Here is an 18,655-nt window from a genome sequence, read left to right as displayed (position 1 = left end):
AGAAGAAGTTTTTCTTTTATTATGTCGGAAAATATATTTTTAGTTTTAATTTTTAGGGTAAAACTTGATAAATATACAATGAACACCATGTTGAAATATGATATTAATTGTTAAAGATCTTTTAAAATATGTTTGGAATTTAATATAATAGTAAAAAAATCCAAAAATTATCAAAATAATAATTCATGTTCCGAGTTTCCATAAAATATGGTAGAATGTAATTGCAGATCTTAAGAGCGTGTACGCTCGGCGCGCGATGTCAACTTTAGGTAATTCAACGCAAAAAACCGCGCAGACTAGCGTCGCGGCTGTGTGCGTGCCTATCATACTTCACGTATAGTCACACAAACCATTTTGATCCTTTCGAGTGAAATTGGTAGAACAAAAAATATATTATTTAGTAAATAGTTAATAGCGGGAAAATAGTGTAAGTCTATGGATGTCTAAAATATAAAAGCATGAAAATATATAAAAGTCAAAATTTGGGTACATCCAAAATGAAAAAAAAAAATTATAGCTCGATTGGTAACAGACATCATAAGTGATTTCTAGCCTAAGGAGTCCGCCATATTGGATTTAGACTCGCGACACATTTTTTTTCGAGTTATTCATAGCAAGCCCTTTCATTTGATACCCATATCGTAGGAATGCATTAAAAACATTTTTTTCTCTATCTTGGGTATACCGCCATATTGGATATAGAATCATACATTGTCATTAAAACTGAACATTCAAACAAAATTTCAACTCAATCGATAAAAAAATATGCTTCAAAATTGAGCTTTAAATAAAATAGTAATGTATCAAGATTTGTTGGTCGCGCTTGAAATGTACTCTATTCTCGGTATTCACGGCAGAGGTTATTCACCCTACGCGATGTGACGGAGCGACACGTTCTCTCTCTGTGAAGCCTTGCGGCGGTCTGGTTTGAGTTGACTCGCGTGCAGCGTTTTATAGTAGTTTTTAAATAATTTATAAAAAAATAAAAACGAGAGATTAAATTATAATATAAAGTTTATGTTTTAAAGAAAGAGTTATATTACTATAGTAAATAATTGTTATATTAAATTAAGTAAGATAGATAGGTAAAAAAAGCATTTGAAATTCACAATTTTTCACATTGTTAAAATATTTTTTTCTGAAAGATAGAGACCTAAATCAAAAAATGTTTTCAACTAACTATAGGCATGGAGATTTCGTCTATGAGTAAAAAAATAAATATGATTAGATTTGCCACTGTTTTCACATGAATTTAAGCTTCGAAATAGACGCTGAACGGGAATTTTATAAAACATCTGTTACGTTATAGGGGTTTTAAGTATTTAAACTACACAAATTGAAATTTATGTTCAATTAACTATATAGACAGTGAAATTACCTTGCGTTATTAAAAAATAACATAGTTATACGATAAGTAGTTACTGAGAAACAGTGGTTTGAAAAGTACCATTTTAGGCCAAATGGCGCGCGGTTGACGTACACGCTCTTAATTAATTATTACGATAGATCAAGTCTTTCATACTGATTTTGACTAGAAGTATAGATTTAGTGGATCAATTAAATATTAATTTCCTATATATTTTTTTAAATTAGCTACACTCAGATCTTTATATAATTGTAAATATCTGTCATGTTTTGTCAAATTGAACCTCTTTCCAATCTAAATTTGACATCCGAATAATATTTTTTTTCTTTATTTAAATCCGTCTGCATTCCGAATTTGAAATAAGAAATATAGGCTTTTGTTTATCTTTAACTTAAATATAAATAAGTATATCAAATAAAAAATAGTCTTTATCTATGGAATGTTTCGTTAATTTCAGACCTTATAATTTGGGAGTAAAAGTTTAAAACTGAATACACAATTTGAAGTGATATTCATGGTAAAACCGAAAATACACTAAACCTACTGTATTCATAGTAAAATCGAAAAAAAAAACTTTAAACAGCGAACAGCTGCCATAATTGATACAATTCGTATTATGCTTCAAAATAAACGACAAAATTGCTACAGCCAAGTTCACCTCTTCTTCATAAGAACATTGTATGATGTATGAATTAGCAATAATTTAATATTAATCACGTTTAAGTAAGATGTTTGAATTTCTCTTCTCTAGTCCTTATGTCGTAGCCATATCGTACATTTGCTTAACGGCTTAGGTTTATAGGAGTTTTCTTAAACTCCCAAAAAATGGAGGATCACCGATCACGAAATTTCATGATATTATCGAGGATTTTATGAAGTGAGAAAACCCAAGATATAGCCAATATACACTAGTCTCTCATAAGACATAATGATCAAAATCAAATGAACCAACCATCCATTGACTTCAATAACATTTTTTACGAATTAATTCTTGCTTTAAATTCCTCCTATTTATTACTTACGTACCATCAAAATATTCTTATTCAGAAGCGGTGAAATTAGCTCTTACTATCATAGTTCATTACCGTTTTTCAAGCAGACTTTTTGACCAAATCTCTTTGCCAACCTTCAATGGTGCTTAAACTTCACTGGGGGGGATATTACCCAAGTTTTCCCGAGCTCGGTTCCAGTAGTAATAAGGGGGTCCGGCAGAGAAGCAGTACTTTTGTTCCAAAGGTGTGTCATTCTCCACCCAATACATTAGGTAGAAGTTACACATTTCGTCCTTGTTCGTAGCTCTGTAAGAGAAGTGTTCACTTTAGTAAGGTTTTTTTACTGAACTTTATTTATGAAATGAGATGATGATGATATAATTATGTTGTTGCGGCATGAGGTGTTGCTAAAATGATGATAAAATTCAGTTGTAGATTGTTTTAATGATTTGACTTATAAATAAGGGGGTCTAATTTTGGTGTACTTTTTAAAGTATATCTTGGTCTCCAATGATTCAAAGGTGAAGGGAATTATTTCGAGAAATCTCGGACTATAAGTCTGACTAGGTATACCTAACATTGAGCAGGCGTGATAATGAACGTTGTGAGGGGAGTGCTGTGCCCAGCAGTGGGACGATAAAAAAGCTGATGGTGGTGAGGATGACCTTATTATCTTTTTAACTTATTTAACTAGAATATTTTTGACGTTAAATATACTAAATATTATTTATTCCTTACCCAATCCTGACAGCGTAGTCGTTAGTATTGTTCATGATGCACCTTGCTGCTAACACATCGTCTCGCTCTATGGGCTTGATGTTGACGACTGGGTAGAACATCTGTGGTAGTTGCGGGTTCTTCTTGCCGAGTAACGTCCATACATCGCCGCCCTCGTCTTGCCGGACTACGTAGCCTGATACTAGGACTCCTGGAATTTTTGGAATTAAATATTGAAGAATGTTGTGAGTCAAGGAAAGAATTATTACGGTCTGGAGATATTGAAGTCATGCTGGTAGGGTCTGGCTTGAAACAGTGTAAAAAGTACATACAGCCACTAAACAATGGTTAGTTATAAGTAAGATACCTTATCGAGCAATATTTACTATAGTATACTCCATTGAAATGAACACTTAACTATTGTAATCTTGATAGGTCATGAATACATGTTAAACAAATAACAGATTTTACATTGATTATAAGTGATTTTAAACAAACTGAGTTTTTATAAGAAGTCATATCAAGATTGTTATCTTTAGACGCCTACTCAAATGAAGTACATTAGAAAATGTGGTCAAATAATTATTTTGTTCGCTAGAACCTTTCAGACTATTTTACGATGGCAAAATATTTTTCTTTTTATCATTTTTGTAATATTTTGTAATATTGCATAAAATAGTGTGGTGGATTTTTGGGCAATTATTTATGTATTATTTTGAGCACTTGTAGTAAGTGCAAAGCCTTCTGAAGCATAGTCCTTTTTGTATTTTCCTATTTGAGCAGACCATTACTTGATTACTACGTATTTTTTTCTACTTACCCAGTGCATGAGTGTGAGTGCGGTAAGCGAAGGGATGGATGACTTTGTTCTCGTTGATGGTGCAAGCCGTCTCCATATTCTCGATGTGATGTGGCGGGATCACGCCGCTGGTGCCGAGTAAAATCACGCCGGCTTGACGAGGCATGCTGGAATTAGAAGATAATAATATAGTTAGATTATTTTAAAAATTAAAGTATGTATTTTGGTGGGAATTCAAACGAGAAAGATTTATTTTATATGTTTTAAGAATGAAGTCTTCGGAGTACCTACCCATAATGTTTATATAGCAACATACTATACCCATAAGAATAAATAAAAAAAATTAACGTACTACTACTTATGCGTGAAATTTTGTGAATAACTAAGCTAACTGAGCCGATTTCAATGACATTGTGTGTTGGTTCGGGTTTGTCGGTTTGGGCCTGGGTAAAGAATCCTTTCATATATTGTGTTTATTCGTCTACATTCAGATATAATACCATTCGATATCAAGGTAATTGGCAGTTATCTAGATAAATTATGACACCTATCCGAGTAACTAAATATGGTACATACAACTTAAAACAAAGCAGTTTTCAATACACTACTTTACCGGAACACAGCTATTATAACTAACGTAAGTACATGTAAACGTGACTATCAAATTATCCAGTTGCGTGTAAACTAAGCATTGTTAGATGTACCACTAATGCTTATCCTTACTAATAATATTATAAATCGGAAAGTGAGTTTGTTTGTTTGTTTGTTTGTTTGTTCCGCTTTCACGCCGTAACTACTGAACCGATTGCTTTGAAATTTTGCAGACGTAAAGTTAGAAGTCCGGATTAAATAATAGGGTACTTTTTATCCCGAAAAAAATAGATATTCCCGAGGGAAAACAAAAATATTGTTTGCTTGATGGATGGATTGTAGATGGCGCTGTGTGTCGTTTAAAACAAGGTAATATATTGCAAAAGAATATAAACATGTAAATTTAGAAGCTAAATGATACGATAATGAATCCCCGAAAATGAGTTCCGGTGATGCTCATGCGTAATCTCGATGCCCCTAGACTGTGTAATGGTACCAGGCTGCGTGTCACTCAGCTTGGGCGGAACATTATTACAGCCACTATTTTAACTGGCGCAGCAAAGGGTGAAAGTGTACTCATTCCTCGGATTCCGATTATTCCAACAGACCTCCCATTTCAATTTAAAAGACTACAATTTCCTATAAGGGTTTCATTTGCAATGACCATTAATAAAGCACAAGGCCAAACTCTAAGGGTTGCTGGAGTACACTTAGACAAACATTGTTTTTCGCATGGTCAGCTCTATGTAGCGTGTTCCCGGGTTTCCAGTGCCCAAAATCTGCATGTTTTTGCTCCACAAGGGAAAACGTATAATATAGTGTACCATTCAGTTTTGGTTTAACAACTAATCGTATCCAGCGTTACATCGCGCTTCTTAGATTTTTCCGTGGGAATGAGAAGTTTTCTTATAGTTGTGATTTATACCGCAATATAACCGAATTCCACGCGGGCGAAGCCGCGGGCGGAAAGCTAGTACTTGATAAGTTAAACAAACGCGAAACTAGATTCAGTGTTTACTAATAGTGTAACTAGTTTTCCAAGTAGTGTTTTGTTTTGATGTTTCTATTACCTAATAGGATGTACCTAACATGTGAACCACGTCAAAGGGGGTACTATGTTTATCACCTTTAGAATGTTTAAGATATAGGTATCCTATAGACCCTATAGTATAGGGGTATAGAGTCGGAAAAGCTAAAAGGTAGATATGAGTAACTCTAGAATGTTCCCCACCAGAAAGCTGTCCAAGGGCACAAATCACTTGAATATTTATGAGACAAATGTGCGTGTAGGTACGTACATTTTTCACACTTTCACTTACAACTTAAACTGTGTTAGGTATGTTGTCAAAGCGTATGTGTTACCTACTACGCGGTCTCTAGAACAACCTTATGTTATATCACAGTAAAACTATTTACCTTTCCTTCGTATATTTCAGGAAAACACCGGAGTTGTCAACTTTGTCCTCTGGAAAAACCATATGAATAATATTATTATAAATAAACAATTGAAACTAGAAAAGGTCAACAAGAAATAACTCAAATAAATAAAATATCTTCGCATACATATTTTATGAAAGAATGAATGGATTTATGAAGCTAACTTTAGGTACTCATCAAAACCTCATTGTCTATTTATGTGTAAATAAAATTCTTAAGATTGGTTTGCCGTTGCGTATTAATTGAGTATATATGAACTCCAAACAATGGAGATCAAGCCTTGGTAGACTGAGTAAAAGTGAGAAAGAGTGTCAATCTCTCTCAGAATAATTTATGTTCTTGTCATTCTAGGGTCTGTCACCTTAAACCTGTCTTAACTAATTTATATAAATGCGTATTTGCGTTTGTTTGTTAGTGTTAAATTGTAAAACCCGTGACCTTGATTGAAATGAAATTGACCTTTAGAGGTAAAGGGTGACAGGCTCTATTTTCCTACATTGTTACATTATTTTATCTCTATTTACCTGGGAAACGATGCATGTAGTGCACTTGCAACACCAAGTACTTGATGGGCGAGTCCTTGCCAATCAGAAATCCGACGTCTTTAGGGAGATGCAGGCTCGGAGCGTCACGGGCCCAGGCGTAGACAATCTGAAAATATATAATCACTACATAGTATAAAACAAAGTTGCTTATTCCGTCCCTATGTCCCTATATTCCTATGCACCTTTGTACGCTTAATTCTTGGAAAACTAAGCAACCGATTTTCAAGCAGTGTTTTTTACATAGATATGTAGAGTATTTCAGAAGAGAGGTTTACATGACCCATCCAATGGGTAAATACTGTTATTCTGTGCGAATCCGGGGCGGGTCGCTAGTATATTGATATGATGATGAGTAATTATTTTTAAGTATAGTCTATTAAGGGTACTCATTGAGTGTTTATAATGTTATTTACACAACATACATTAGATCTGAAGTTAGATGTTACGTCATAACAATCATTATCCTTGGTTAAACTGCAGAGATATAGAATAAATACTTATATTTTAATGACTTTGCTGGTTCGGTTAGTTTGATTTTGTTATGTTATTTTGCTTCTAGTAGGTATAACGTATTTAGAAGATTATGGGTAGTAAAATAAAATAGTTTTTAATATTTCAAAGGTTTTTGGGTAAAATTTTAAATTCAGATGGAATTTTAGATTCAATAAGTATGTTTTAGATTACCACACTTACTACCAGGTACTTGTAGAACTAAATACCTACATGGCAGTAAATACATAAAATAATTGTATGCTGAAGTACGAAACGCTTTGCTGAACATAATAGCGAACATTATGATAATGTATTAAACTGAAAACCTGCTTTGGCTTAAAACGTGCTCTCTTACCATCAAAAATGCATGGAAAACAATTTTTTTGCCCAAGGAAAAGTACCCAGTCTAGGCTGGTTTGTAAATATGAGCCATCCAAGATCCGATTATTATTTGGTAACCTATTAAATGCAAGAAATTTTTTCCAGACACACGTGAGGCTGTAAATACTGGTAAAGTTTAAATATCACTTATCTATTAACCAAAACAGACTGCTAATAAGGCCATTATTGCATTGTCTGTTTTATATGTTGAAAAAATATATTTTTTTAATGTGTCAAATCATCAGACATCGTGGGTGAAGTGTGAGGGAGTGTCAGAATTTTATACTGACTAAAAGCCACCATGATCCTTGGAGACCCTTTTGGTACACGGGCCGCGTTAACTCAAGGCCGTGTTTAAGACCTTGACTGGACTGTTTATTCAGCTGCTACCATTAGTCAAAGAGTTACCAAATCATTAGAACTGTTGTAGGTATTGAAAAAAAGTTTATAGTTGAATTAATGATAAACATGGACGTATTACTCACTGTAAGCCTTATAAATTCAGATCGATCTCCACGTAATTTAATTGATCATACGTCAACGCTGTGTCAATATCATACCCGCTACATCAAATGATTATTGGATGATGTTGAGGCACTTATTTGTTCAATAACATACCTATACGTTGAAAAAAATAAGTAGACATATTTGCGTAGCTTTTTACCAAATATATTGGGGTCAAATTGGCTGAGTAACATCTTAGATACAGAATTTGATAAAGGTCGCTATCAACCCAATACCCAAGCAACCAATACTTCTTGGTAAGACTGATTGTCAGGCTTTCGTTCTTCTCACTACCATGAACCATCTTTCGAAACACTGAGGAACTCGTTATGACATGTGGTCACCCATGCAAAGACCGACCGCGCCAAGACTTGCTGCAAGCTTAACCTTACATACCTACTTATGATACTAATCCACGAGTATTATACACGATGGTAAGTTCATAACTGAGAAATATAATTTTCCTATTCAAATAAAGATTGACGAACGCGAACGTGACCTCTGCCACGCGCGGTAATTCCCTATATCCCAGAGTTATTATGTAGCGGTTATCAGCACATATATTTGTGTACATAACTAAACTAAGTATTATTATCATACGTATTGTATTAGTAAAGGGTACGTATTTGTTTCGTTTGTGTAATCTTTTTTGAGAGGCATTTGTGTTTTGATCTAAGTTTAGACTAAGATAAGTTCATGTAGGTGTACCTAATATATTGTTGAAGTTGTTGCTATGTCGTTTTTGAAATGTGCCTTTTTCCCTAATTTTAAGTTACTTAGGTTTCAAATTCATTAAACAATTACGAACAGAGATCTCCTATTTCTGTAATGAGGTAGACGACGTAATTTACCCGTTATCCGAAGTACCTAGGTAAATGGATATCCCTACGGAAACCTTATTATCCAAATAAGTGTATATACTTAACTTCAAAATTTTGCTGTATTACAAACATTTACATTTAATTCGATGTACCTACACTAGCTACGCATTTTTATTTGCTTCTTATCACTACAAGTAAACTAATAATAAATAATAGTTTAAAAAAAACTAAAAAACACGCTTTTTATAGAAAACCGAACTGAAAAGTAGAAAATAAATTTTAATGAATTTAAATTAAGAAAATAGTGTTAAAAATTTCAATGAATATAAATTAATAATAGTGTGAATAAAAAAAGATATTTTATTTAAAAAAAAGCGTGGGGTGCATCGTGTCAATAGTTATAAATATTTTATTGACAGATGAGTAGAGTGATTATCATTTCGAGAATAGGTATCTTAAAAAGCACCCCACGCTTTTTTTTAAATAAAATATCTTTTTTTATTCACACTATTATTAATTTATATTCATTGAAATTTTTAACACTATTTTCTTAATTTAAATTCATTAAAATTTATTTTCTACTTTTCAGTTTGGTTTTTTATAAAAGCGTAATTTTTTAATTTTTTTAAACTATTATTTGTTTTGTAGAATTAAAATTGTCTTTAGTATACAAAAAAATTTCAATATTAGAGAAAACGGCTAAAGTATACATATATAAATAAATGATTTATTGGAAATAAAAATTAACAACGAGTCCTGCCTTATCGACTGTAGAGAAAAATTATAGAAAATTTTAATTTATTTTCTTACCTTATCGACTATATATGAGAATTATATAAATTAACAAAAATCATATTTTGCAAATTGAAAATCTTTTTTTCAAAAAAATTAAACCGACTTCCAAAAACACTAAAAAGTTTTTTATTTGCAGCTTTTCAGTGATACGAATAGTTGTCACTATCCATATAAGTCGAAAGTTCTCATCAATACAAAGAATATACGCCCAAATACGAGGTATTTTACATATTCAGTTGTCGCGTTCCCTCGACCTTCTCTGGTCTCCATCATCAGATCAGCTCCAAACCTTCACTGTTGCAAAGGTCTCGTCAATATAAATAGTATAAGCCCAAACACGAGGTAGTTTACATATTCAGTTATCGAGTTCCCTCGACCCTCTCTGGTCTCCATCATCAGGTCAGCTCCAAACCTTCACTGTTGAATAGTGCTTTCAGGCATACACCTGAGTGTCAAGTTTTTACCCTACGTATGCCTACAACTTTCGAAGTTTGCCCTCGATTTCTCAGGGTTTCCATCATCAGATCCGTGACCTGATGACTATGGGACCAACCGGCAGCTATACCGCGTCGAACAAAAAAAGAATCACGTAAATCGGTCTATAAACCTCGGAGTAATCGATGTAAATACATAGAAAAAAAAACACCGGCCGAATTGAGAACCTCCTCCTTTTTGGGAAGTCGGTTAAAAATGGAATAATTTTATCAAATTAGTGTATTGTCATCGGTCCTCAATAAATCTACAAAGTTTGAACGAAATCTGGCCGTTTAAAATGGGTCAAAATCGCGCCCAAAGAAGTCGGTTACAAACATACAGGTGAAGCTAATAAAAAGCGTGTAAAAATAGTTACAGTATGGCTAAGCGAGGAAAAGCAATTTACCATGGTAGGTTACTAGTTCTTTACTAGAATGTAGATTAAAAACCATATTATATTAATATACACCTTTTTCACAAAAGCAGATTTTCCGCGATTTCCGCGATAAACGCGCGCGTGGCATATTCCAAGCGGAGAAATCTGTCGCTCGGTTTAAGACGTAATTTTTCTACTAGTAGTAGGTAGTCAATTGGTGGCTGAAAATCCGCCAGTGTGAGCACTGTTAATTTGGTAGTTTAATTATATTATGGTTATTTAATTTGTCTTAGTAGCTGCAGCTATAATTATTGACCAGAAAAAACTTATTTATACACACAGAAGACAAGACTAAAATCATAAATGAAATGTTTTATTGGGTCTATGAAATCTCACCTGAGATCCGGAACGACAAGGACTGGCAGTATTGTACAGCTCATCAACCTCATTGCTTTGCATCTCACCACAGCTCCTATGAATGGCAAGACTAACATCAACGAAACATACTTTAAACTGTCAAAATCGGAATTGGGGTACCTTTTTACCACATCTTTAATTTAAGATCTGATAGTAATGAATACCGTAACAATTGTAATTATTTCACCGAACATACTTAATGGTAATTACCAAATTACTGTAAAGGTTTAAATGTAATTTAATGTATAACTAATCAATAATACCTATGAGAGAATGTTCTTGCAAGATGACGTCATATAGAAAGGTTTAGTATTGGATAAGACATGCAGCAGCAACCTCAGATAATAAATGGGGATAAAGACAAGAGAATGATTGCAGCCCTTTGCCAAGAAGTGTACAATTTAATTTAAGCTAGGATTACTCATTTTAATGAGTTATCATGGATCGATCTTGTGTGGGCAGTTCGGAATTACGTCGCCGAGTTAATGCTATCACAGTCATTCATCGATTGTAACACGCGGCTGAGTCTATTAATTTGGCGTATGACGTCATCGTTGCTTTATAAGTACTCTATAGCCATCAATGTTTCTGTGAAAACCTACATACATGTGTGCTTAAATCATACATTGCAATCAAAACACTGACAAATGATATTATGGATAGTTTTGTATTGACTGATGTATTTTGCTGAGTAATACTGACAGACAATTCATCAGAATATGCTTGTAATAGTCCCGCTACAGTGTATATCTGACCTTTTACTGCCTATACTATTGATTTTATATTAACGACCAAAAGAGCTTTTTGAGCTCTTAGAAATATTGCTAATACTTACCAAACTGATTCATTTGATCCTGGCTCCGAGCATCCGTACAGCAGCATGTGATGGGCTGTGTGCATCGTGGCATTTGGCTCAAATCCGACTGCAAGAAAATGTTGTAGTACAGTCAAACAGAAGGAATTTACATGAAATGTGCCTGGTTTCGAAAACGGAAATTGGGCACCTCAAAATTTCTAGAAAATGCTAGCGGTGCATTTCTCTATAATACTATTTCCTAAGTAAATACATACGAATTAGCTACTAAAGAATGACGAAGAAAAGCTAGTCGTATTTTAACAGGTTTCAAACGTTGCTACAAATAAAATTCACTAGATACCTACTAAATGCATCTAGGAATAACCCTAGGTAGGTACGATAGAGATCAATATTTTCCAGAACCGGGTCTCACTAAGAAAGATCGTGTCGGTACCAAGGGAACTTTATAAATATTTGATAAGAAGCTCGTAAATATAGAAGCTCTGGGAATTCCTTTGCCAGGTGCTACAATCACGAATAAGACCTTGATTTCGTAACGAAAGGCGTAAGGCAAAAATAAATGAATGAAATTGAAGTGTGTTTATCTGTATGTAGGTATGGATTATACCTATCATTAACTTTTTTGCCTCGGTAACTTGTTTTTAGGCTCAAAAAACATTGCACTTATGTCTTGCCCATAGCGTCTTTCATGTATCTATTAAGATGAACATAGGATTTTTGTCGTTTAAATAACGAGGCAAAAATTTAAGTCATATAAAGATGCGACTCCGCCGGTTTTAGGTAGGTATATTATTGTTTATAAACCATCTCATATTCTCGTATTATTCATAATCAAGTGTTTTCCTTGTTTAACACCACAGTACGACTGTTTACGAAATCTGGTTTTTCCCAAAACAGATCGGATACTCAAATAAAGACACCGAAGTATATCTGGGGCCACGCTATTTCAATCTTTTGCTTGAATACAGGTAATATTTTAATGGAAGTGTAGAACAGTTCCGTTGCCACTGGAATCTAGATCGAATAACAGGTCGTAATAGCCACAGAGGTATTCGCATTCCGAAGATTCTATACACACTACGTTGTATCTACAATAGGCTTTTCCTTAAAGGGGATGTTTCGACCAAGTCAACTGAAGTAAGTATATCGCTCTTGATACCAACACAGGAATATGTAAATTGATCAGATAGACCTACCCATGTAAATGTTGCTTATAGTTTCTTGATTTTTCTACCATTCCTTACATTGGGGCTGTTTCGATCAGAAAGATTCGTCTAATCTAAATTAGCTAGACATTAGGCGGATTTGAGAACGCTCTAAAATCCAGGGCATGTAAGAGGATAAGATCTGCAGCTTACACTGAGAAGATTCTACATTTAGGATACTAAGTTTATTGGAAATTAACATACCTATGTAATAATTACTGTGTGGTGAAATCCTGATCGGCGTGCATAAGTAGAGTTCATCCTGAAACAAAAGAAAAAAACATTACCCCTTTTATTCTACATACAGACGTGAATAAGTAATCTTCAAAAAAAAAACCCATTTGAGTCTGTTTATAGAATAAGTCATTTCACATTCGCCATGTAGAAGTAACATCTTTGTGCTAATTACGTTATATGTCTATCTCTTAAACAATAAACGGACTGTTTGTTTGTTTATTCTTTTCGTATTTTTTATCACCACTAATAGTCATCTAGTTTAGATAACTCATTACTCAAGAGGTAAGTAGGGTAGATACGCCAAATGTCGGCCTCCCAGACTTTTTACTACATTTTCAGCTTGCATTCATTCAAAAGGTAATTAAGTGTCAGTTTTGCTCCTCGAATTGCAACCTTGATTTATACTCTATACGTACAAATCGTTACTATCCGATTCTGCCACTTACTCTTCTCACACTGAGCGTCAGTAGCGATTGCGCCGTTCAAACAACAAATGCACATGTAAAGTAGCTTACTCGAAGTGAAAACTCACATTTTGGGGATTGATATGAGAACGATAACACATTTATTTATTTTTGTTTTAAGCTTGATTATCATTAATGGGTTATTTTTACTATATTTTAAGATAGTTTTTTTCAGCGTTTTGCGTATTTTTTTCAAGGAAAAATAGGAGGCCGCCATTAGGACAACAGTTTTGACTTAAAACCGGATTCTCATTGACTTAAAGTAAATGCAGTCTATTTAATAAATTCCTATTGCACTAATTCCGTTGGCTTAACAAGAGAATTTGCAAAACTTATAGGCAAATAGATCTATTTTACGTTTAATAACCTAATAACGGCCGGGGTGATATTAGTCGAATCTCGAGAAATAAGGTACAAGAAATAGGGGCCGACATTAGAAATATTAAAGATCGTAATGTCGACCAGCCTCGAAATCGAGCGCCACTATACAGGCTGATGAAAAAATACTTTTATATTTTTTTCATTTTCTCAAAATTTTTCTCTCGAAATTATTTATTTATTATAATTTATTATAATGTAAAGAAGTTAAGTTTAAATGTATTGTAGGCATGTTTATTAGCTTTTGGTTTACTTGCTATCTATTAAACCGATCTTATAGTTTAAAAAATAAATGATTTTTTTTTAGGGAAACAAAAAATATTTTACTATTAAACAATTACAAATGTATACTTAGTATTATATTCGAATTCTGCCAAAATAAATCATGTTAATAATATTTGTCACTGCCTTAATTTGAAACACCCTATACCCGGCCGACATTTGGAAAAAACGCGACCGACCTTGGGCACTGAATGGCCGACTTTAGGGTTTTTCTGTTCTCGACGCATCTAAGCCTTATTTCTTTTTTCTTTTCGTAGAAATATCAATCTTATGCCTTTAAACATGAAATAGATTAATCAAACTATCCAAAACCGCATCAGAAACTATCTTTCGTTGGAAACTGACGGTGCTATAGCGAACCGCAGTCAGAAAATCGCTAAAGGGGCCGACATTTGGCGTATTTACCCTATGTATGTTACGCGGTTACGCCATTGTTACGCAAATAAACCTATGAAATTACAGGAAACAGAAAAATGTACAAAAGAAGAAAAATTGTACCTAAAGCAACGTTAAATCGTCAACGAAAAAATATACCATAGTAAACTTTGTCTAAATGGCTGCAGGATCCCGCTAAGGGTACGAGAATTGACCTTTAGAACAAATGCAGGGCACGCTTCATTTCCGAGGTCAAAAAGGTCGCTTTTGGAAACTTATTTTGTGAAGCCAGTGAGCGGAAAAATTTAGTACACGAGTGGTTCTAAAAATAGACGCCCGAAGAAAGAGAAACCAGCCAATACACATAAACAATAAACATGAATAAAATAAGGGAACCTATTCTTTCTGGATACCTTTATATTATAACTGTTACTATTATGCATGCTGTGTTAGCCTTTAAGTGATTATTATACTCGCACATGTGTTTTATCTTTTAGTTATAGTGATGAAAAAGTGTAATAATTGTTGGTTAACCTATTTAAATAAATAAATAAATAAATAAATAAATAAATAAATAAATAAATAAAATACCATCCAACCATTTGATAAGGGCAGTCATGTTTTATTTACTAACTGGAGATGATAATAATGACGCGGTTGTGAAAATTCATGTAGGTACTTAAATGTAGTTAACATAGCACTAGTTAAGTCCTATAAACAATCAACAGCAAAGGTACTACAACAAACGCAGTAGTTTATATTCAGGCTTGTTAAACTAGATAACAATCAGGATAGTGTACGTTGGATGTTTACTAATAGTCTCCCGATTTCATGATTAAGTTAATGTTAACGAAATAATCGATATTTGATGCGCCATGCGGGTGCTTTGTTTCTGGCAGAATTTGGAGGCCCGTACCAAAGCTTACCTTTTCTAGATTCCGATTTGTATGCTGGCCGAAATACCTCATACTAATCTAGTATAGAGGAGGAAAAGGGAATGTTTCAAATATCTAAAATAATCAATACTGCGTTGTCCGAAACAGGAGATTCTAAGTTTGTAGATTAAAATATTCTTGATTAATTATTTAACTGGATTCATGAAATGAGCATAGATACTACAATTAAGGGGAAGGTTAACCGCACGAGGTATTGTAGGTATTAAATGAAGGGAAACTCGCACACGAATATAAGGTACATCTAGTGAGAACTCTCAAGAATACACATTGCTGTGTAGATGTTCTTTCTAGGTTATTTTTTGGTGGTAAATTCGAGCCACTTTCAGCTCTTAACTAAACAGTCGAAATTTTTTTAAAATAAAAAGTCCGAAGCCGTTTTGCAGGTTTGTAAGCTGCGACTATCTGAAATCGTTAAATATTGCAGAAGATTGAGGCTAGCACCTAACCTCCAGATGGACCAGTTAATATTTAGTACGGACATCCCAATTTATTGCGGACGCATCTATTCGACCTTGTAGAATACTGCTCTGCTGTGATTTAGGTACACTACGTGCCCCGAAAACTAAACGGAATGCTGAACTACACAGTTACACCATGTAAGAATACTTTGAAACGAAAATTATCCAAGTACCTAAGCGCCCAAATAAGATAGGTACAATACAGCAAGCAGTAATCAGATCATGTGAAAAGTATGGCCACATTCAAGACTGAAGTGAAGAACAGATCTTTTTCAAAGATGCGAGTTTTTTTTGCGAGCTTATCTTTTATAATTAAAAAAATAAGCTTTGATACAAATTAAAAAATGCAAGATATTCCTTTAAGAGTTTGCTCAGAATTATTTTGGAACACAATCAATGGAGATAAAGCATTTCGCGTTGCTGCTTCAACTAAATCCTACTGAAGCTGAGTGTAGCTTTAACGCCCACTGAAATTAACGAAGCAATCAACCAAGTATTAAGTATTAGCCATCAGATAGCAGTGATGGACGGATTACCGGCCATACTATACGTACCTACCTACTTATTTATGTATGTACATATACAACCTACGCAAATATTGACCTTTTCCTATCTACCAACGAGGCTTCGATAAAATTGGAGTGCATGCATCCAATATACTTTATCATGATTTAATAAGGGCTGGACATGTTTCCATTAATTGGTTATCATTAAAATTATGCATTTATCTAAAAAACCGCCCAAGTGTGAGTCAGACTCAAGCACTAAAGGTTATGTACAAAAACTCAAGTTTATGCCCCTAAAATACTTATTTTGATATAGTCTTTAGTATTTTTTGTAAGTCAGAAAACAAATATCTGTGAAAATTTCAAATTCCTAGCTATCATGGTTCATGAGATACTGCCCAGTGATAGATCAACAGCAAAGTCATTAGGGACTTGTTTCACCCTAAGGTTATGGAACCCTAAAATAGGATTCATAGATTTAACACAAAATCACAAAATTCAATGCATAACTTTGTATTGTGGTGAGATGAAGAGGGAGAGCCAGATCAAAAAAATAATATGGATAGGTTTCCTAAAAGTGGACATGAATATCTTAAATAAAAGTGAATATTAGTATGACTGCTGTCAGAGGACAGAAAACATATTGCCCCAACCCCACATACATTTTGAAGGTATGTACGTAAAGAAAAATAAGAACAACATTGTATTTACCCTACCCTATATAAGTAATTAATACCAATATATAAATAATATTTAGCATTATACTATTATCATACCTAGGCGTAAACAGTAAGTATTACTTTCTGACATCGAAAATACTGATAGTTATTCCATCTGGACTCGGAGGGGGCTACGTCTTCTGCTCAGATAACACAATCCTTAGCCCATCCCTCGGTTCCTATATCTTTATCATAGTACTAGCTTTCGCCTGTGGTTTCACCTGCATCACGTAGCCGGATGGTGACAAAAACTATCCTAAAACCTCTCGGGGCTAAGTTACCTCCCCTCTCATTTTCAGCCAGATCGGTCAAGCCGTTTTCATGTTGTTGTGACAATGGAAAAGGGTTTCATTTTTATATATATAGATTAGAAAATAAAGGATATCTTTATAAACATATAGGTAATATAAAAAAATATATTTTTTTAAAAGAATAACGTTTCTGGTATTTTCTTATTGAATCATCATTGTGTTTAGACATTTGACCTTTCAAATGAAATGTCAGATAGTGATACCAAATTAACTATAACTGGTAGAGAAGGCAAGATTTAAGGATTTGATGAGATTTTCTCAAAACTGTTTCAGTAAGCTGTTCCTCCAGGAAAGCTTACGCATTCTCTAGAATAAGTCTGTTCTAGAAGCCCAAGGATCTATGTGAACAAAAAAGTTAGTCAACTCTTTCAGTGCTCATGTAAAATCTTTCATCATTTTTTTTCTACATGTGTCCAAAAAAAATGTTTTTAGCAGTTTAATTTTCCATCAAATCTAAAGCCTTGTTGAGGCAATAAATTGAGTAATCTACAGCGATAGCATGAAAAAACATTAGGTATTAAAAAAATAAGACATGGGATGTTTAATCGTTTGATTATTACGAACCCAAATGTTCAGAACAGGATTTAACATACCTACTTAACATTGTTTTTAAGAGTTTTATTTATAGACATTTTGTTTTTTAAATAAGTTAAAAAATAATAAAGAGGTTTGTGACAATTTCTTTATTATTCTGAATTTATTAGTTCCTACTCAAAAGCATCTGGCTGGACTGGAAGCCAACTGCAACATAGGTCACTGGCTAAATATTTAAGTTTTATATAAAGCAGATTTTGTTTATGTGGCGGGTTGTTATTTTTTTATTGTACTAATGTTAAAAATAAATAAATATTGAATATGAACTTACCCTGTGAGGCCAAACATTCGGCATAAGAAAATCATAAGTATCAATTTCAATCGCTGATGCTAATAAAACGCAGCTAAGCGTGGCAAATACGACGTAAATTAATTTATCCATAATTCAAAATTCGAATGCAATTTAAAAAATAAAGTCACTGGCGCACAAGACACGAATTAAGAACTTTCACGTTAATTATCACAGAAAATAAATAAAAGTAATTGTTTTTATTATTTTGTAACCGTGTGATTTACTGCCGCGTTGCCTCAATAATGATGCATGTTTGAACCGAGAAGCGACAAGTGTTTGTATAAATAATTTCGCAAATAAAATCGATCAATACTAAAACAAGTTGACTAACGTCATAGCTGTGTTGCCAGAAAT

The 18,655-nt window shown here is 33.7% G+C and overlaps 1 protein-coding gene across 2 annotated transcripts; it reads right to left on the bottom strand.

Moving 5' to 3' along the window:
• Positions 1–834: 834 nt before the first annotated feature.
• Phm (Peptidylglycine-alpha-hydroxylating monooxygenase) lies at positions 835–18,655 on the bottom strand. 2 transcript variants are annotated; one of them, XM_064043502.1, is made up of 9 exons: positions 18,281–18,655; positions 12,934–12,991; positions 11,543–11,630; positions 10,687–10,762; positions 6,427–6,553; positions 5,882–5,930; positions 3,896–4,041; positions 3,097–3,286; positions 835–2,682 (listed from the first exon to the last, which is right to left on the bottom strand). In XM_064043502.1, the coding sequence occupies exons 1-9, from the start codon at positions 18,389–18,391 to the stop codon at positions 2,505–2,507; spliced, it is 1,023 nt and encodes a 340-aa protein (XP_063899572.1). In that variant the 5' UTR covers positions 18,392–18,655; the 3' UTR covers positions 835–2,504. The 2 variants fall into 2 exon arrangements, with proteins under 2 accessions (XP_063899572.1, XP_063899573.1); XM_064043503.1 differs by having other exon boundaries at positions 839–2,664; positions 18,281–18,652.

The sequence above is a fragment of the Helicoverpa armigera genome, chromosome 3, assembly GCF_030705265.1.
Source record: "Helicoverpa armigera isolate CAAS_96S chromosome 3, ASM3070526v1, whole genome shotgun sequence".
NCBI lineage: Eukaryota > Metazoa > Arthropoda > Insecta > Lepidoptera > Noctuidae > Helicoverpa > Helicoverpa armigera.
Note: the sequence above shows the minus strand (reverse complement) of the source record. Positions and strands in the feature narration are given on the sequence as shown.

What these genes read in the sequence shown, in the direction of transcription:
- Phm (XM_064043502.1), bottom strand. Translation starts at nt 18,391, where the DNA reads ATGGATAAATTAATTTACGTCGTATTTGCCACGCTTAGCTGCGTTTTA. An exon ending in CTGAAATATACGAAGGAAAG is followed by an intron (nt 4,042 to 5,881) that starts GTAAATAGTTTT and finishes TTCTAATTCCAG; the next exon opens with CATGCCTCGTCAAGCCGGCG. An exon ending in GACTACGCTGTCAGGATTGG is followed by an intron (nt 2,683 to 3,096) that starts GTAAGGAATAAA and finishes ACCTTACTAAAG; the next exon opens with TGAACACTTCTCTTACAGAG.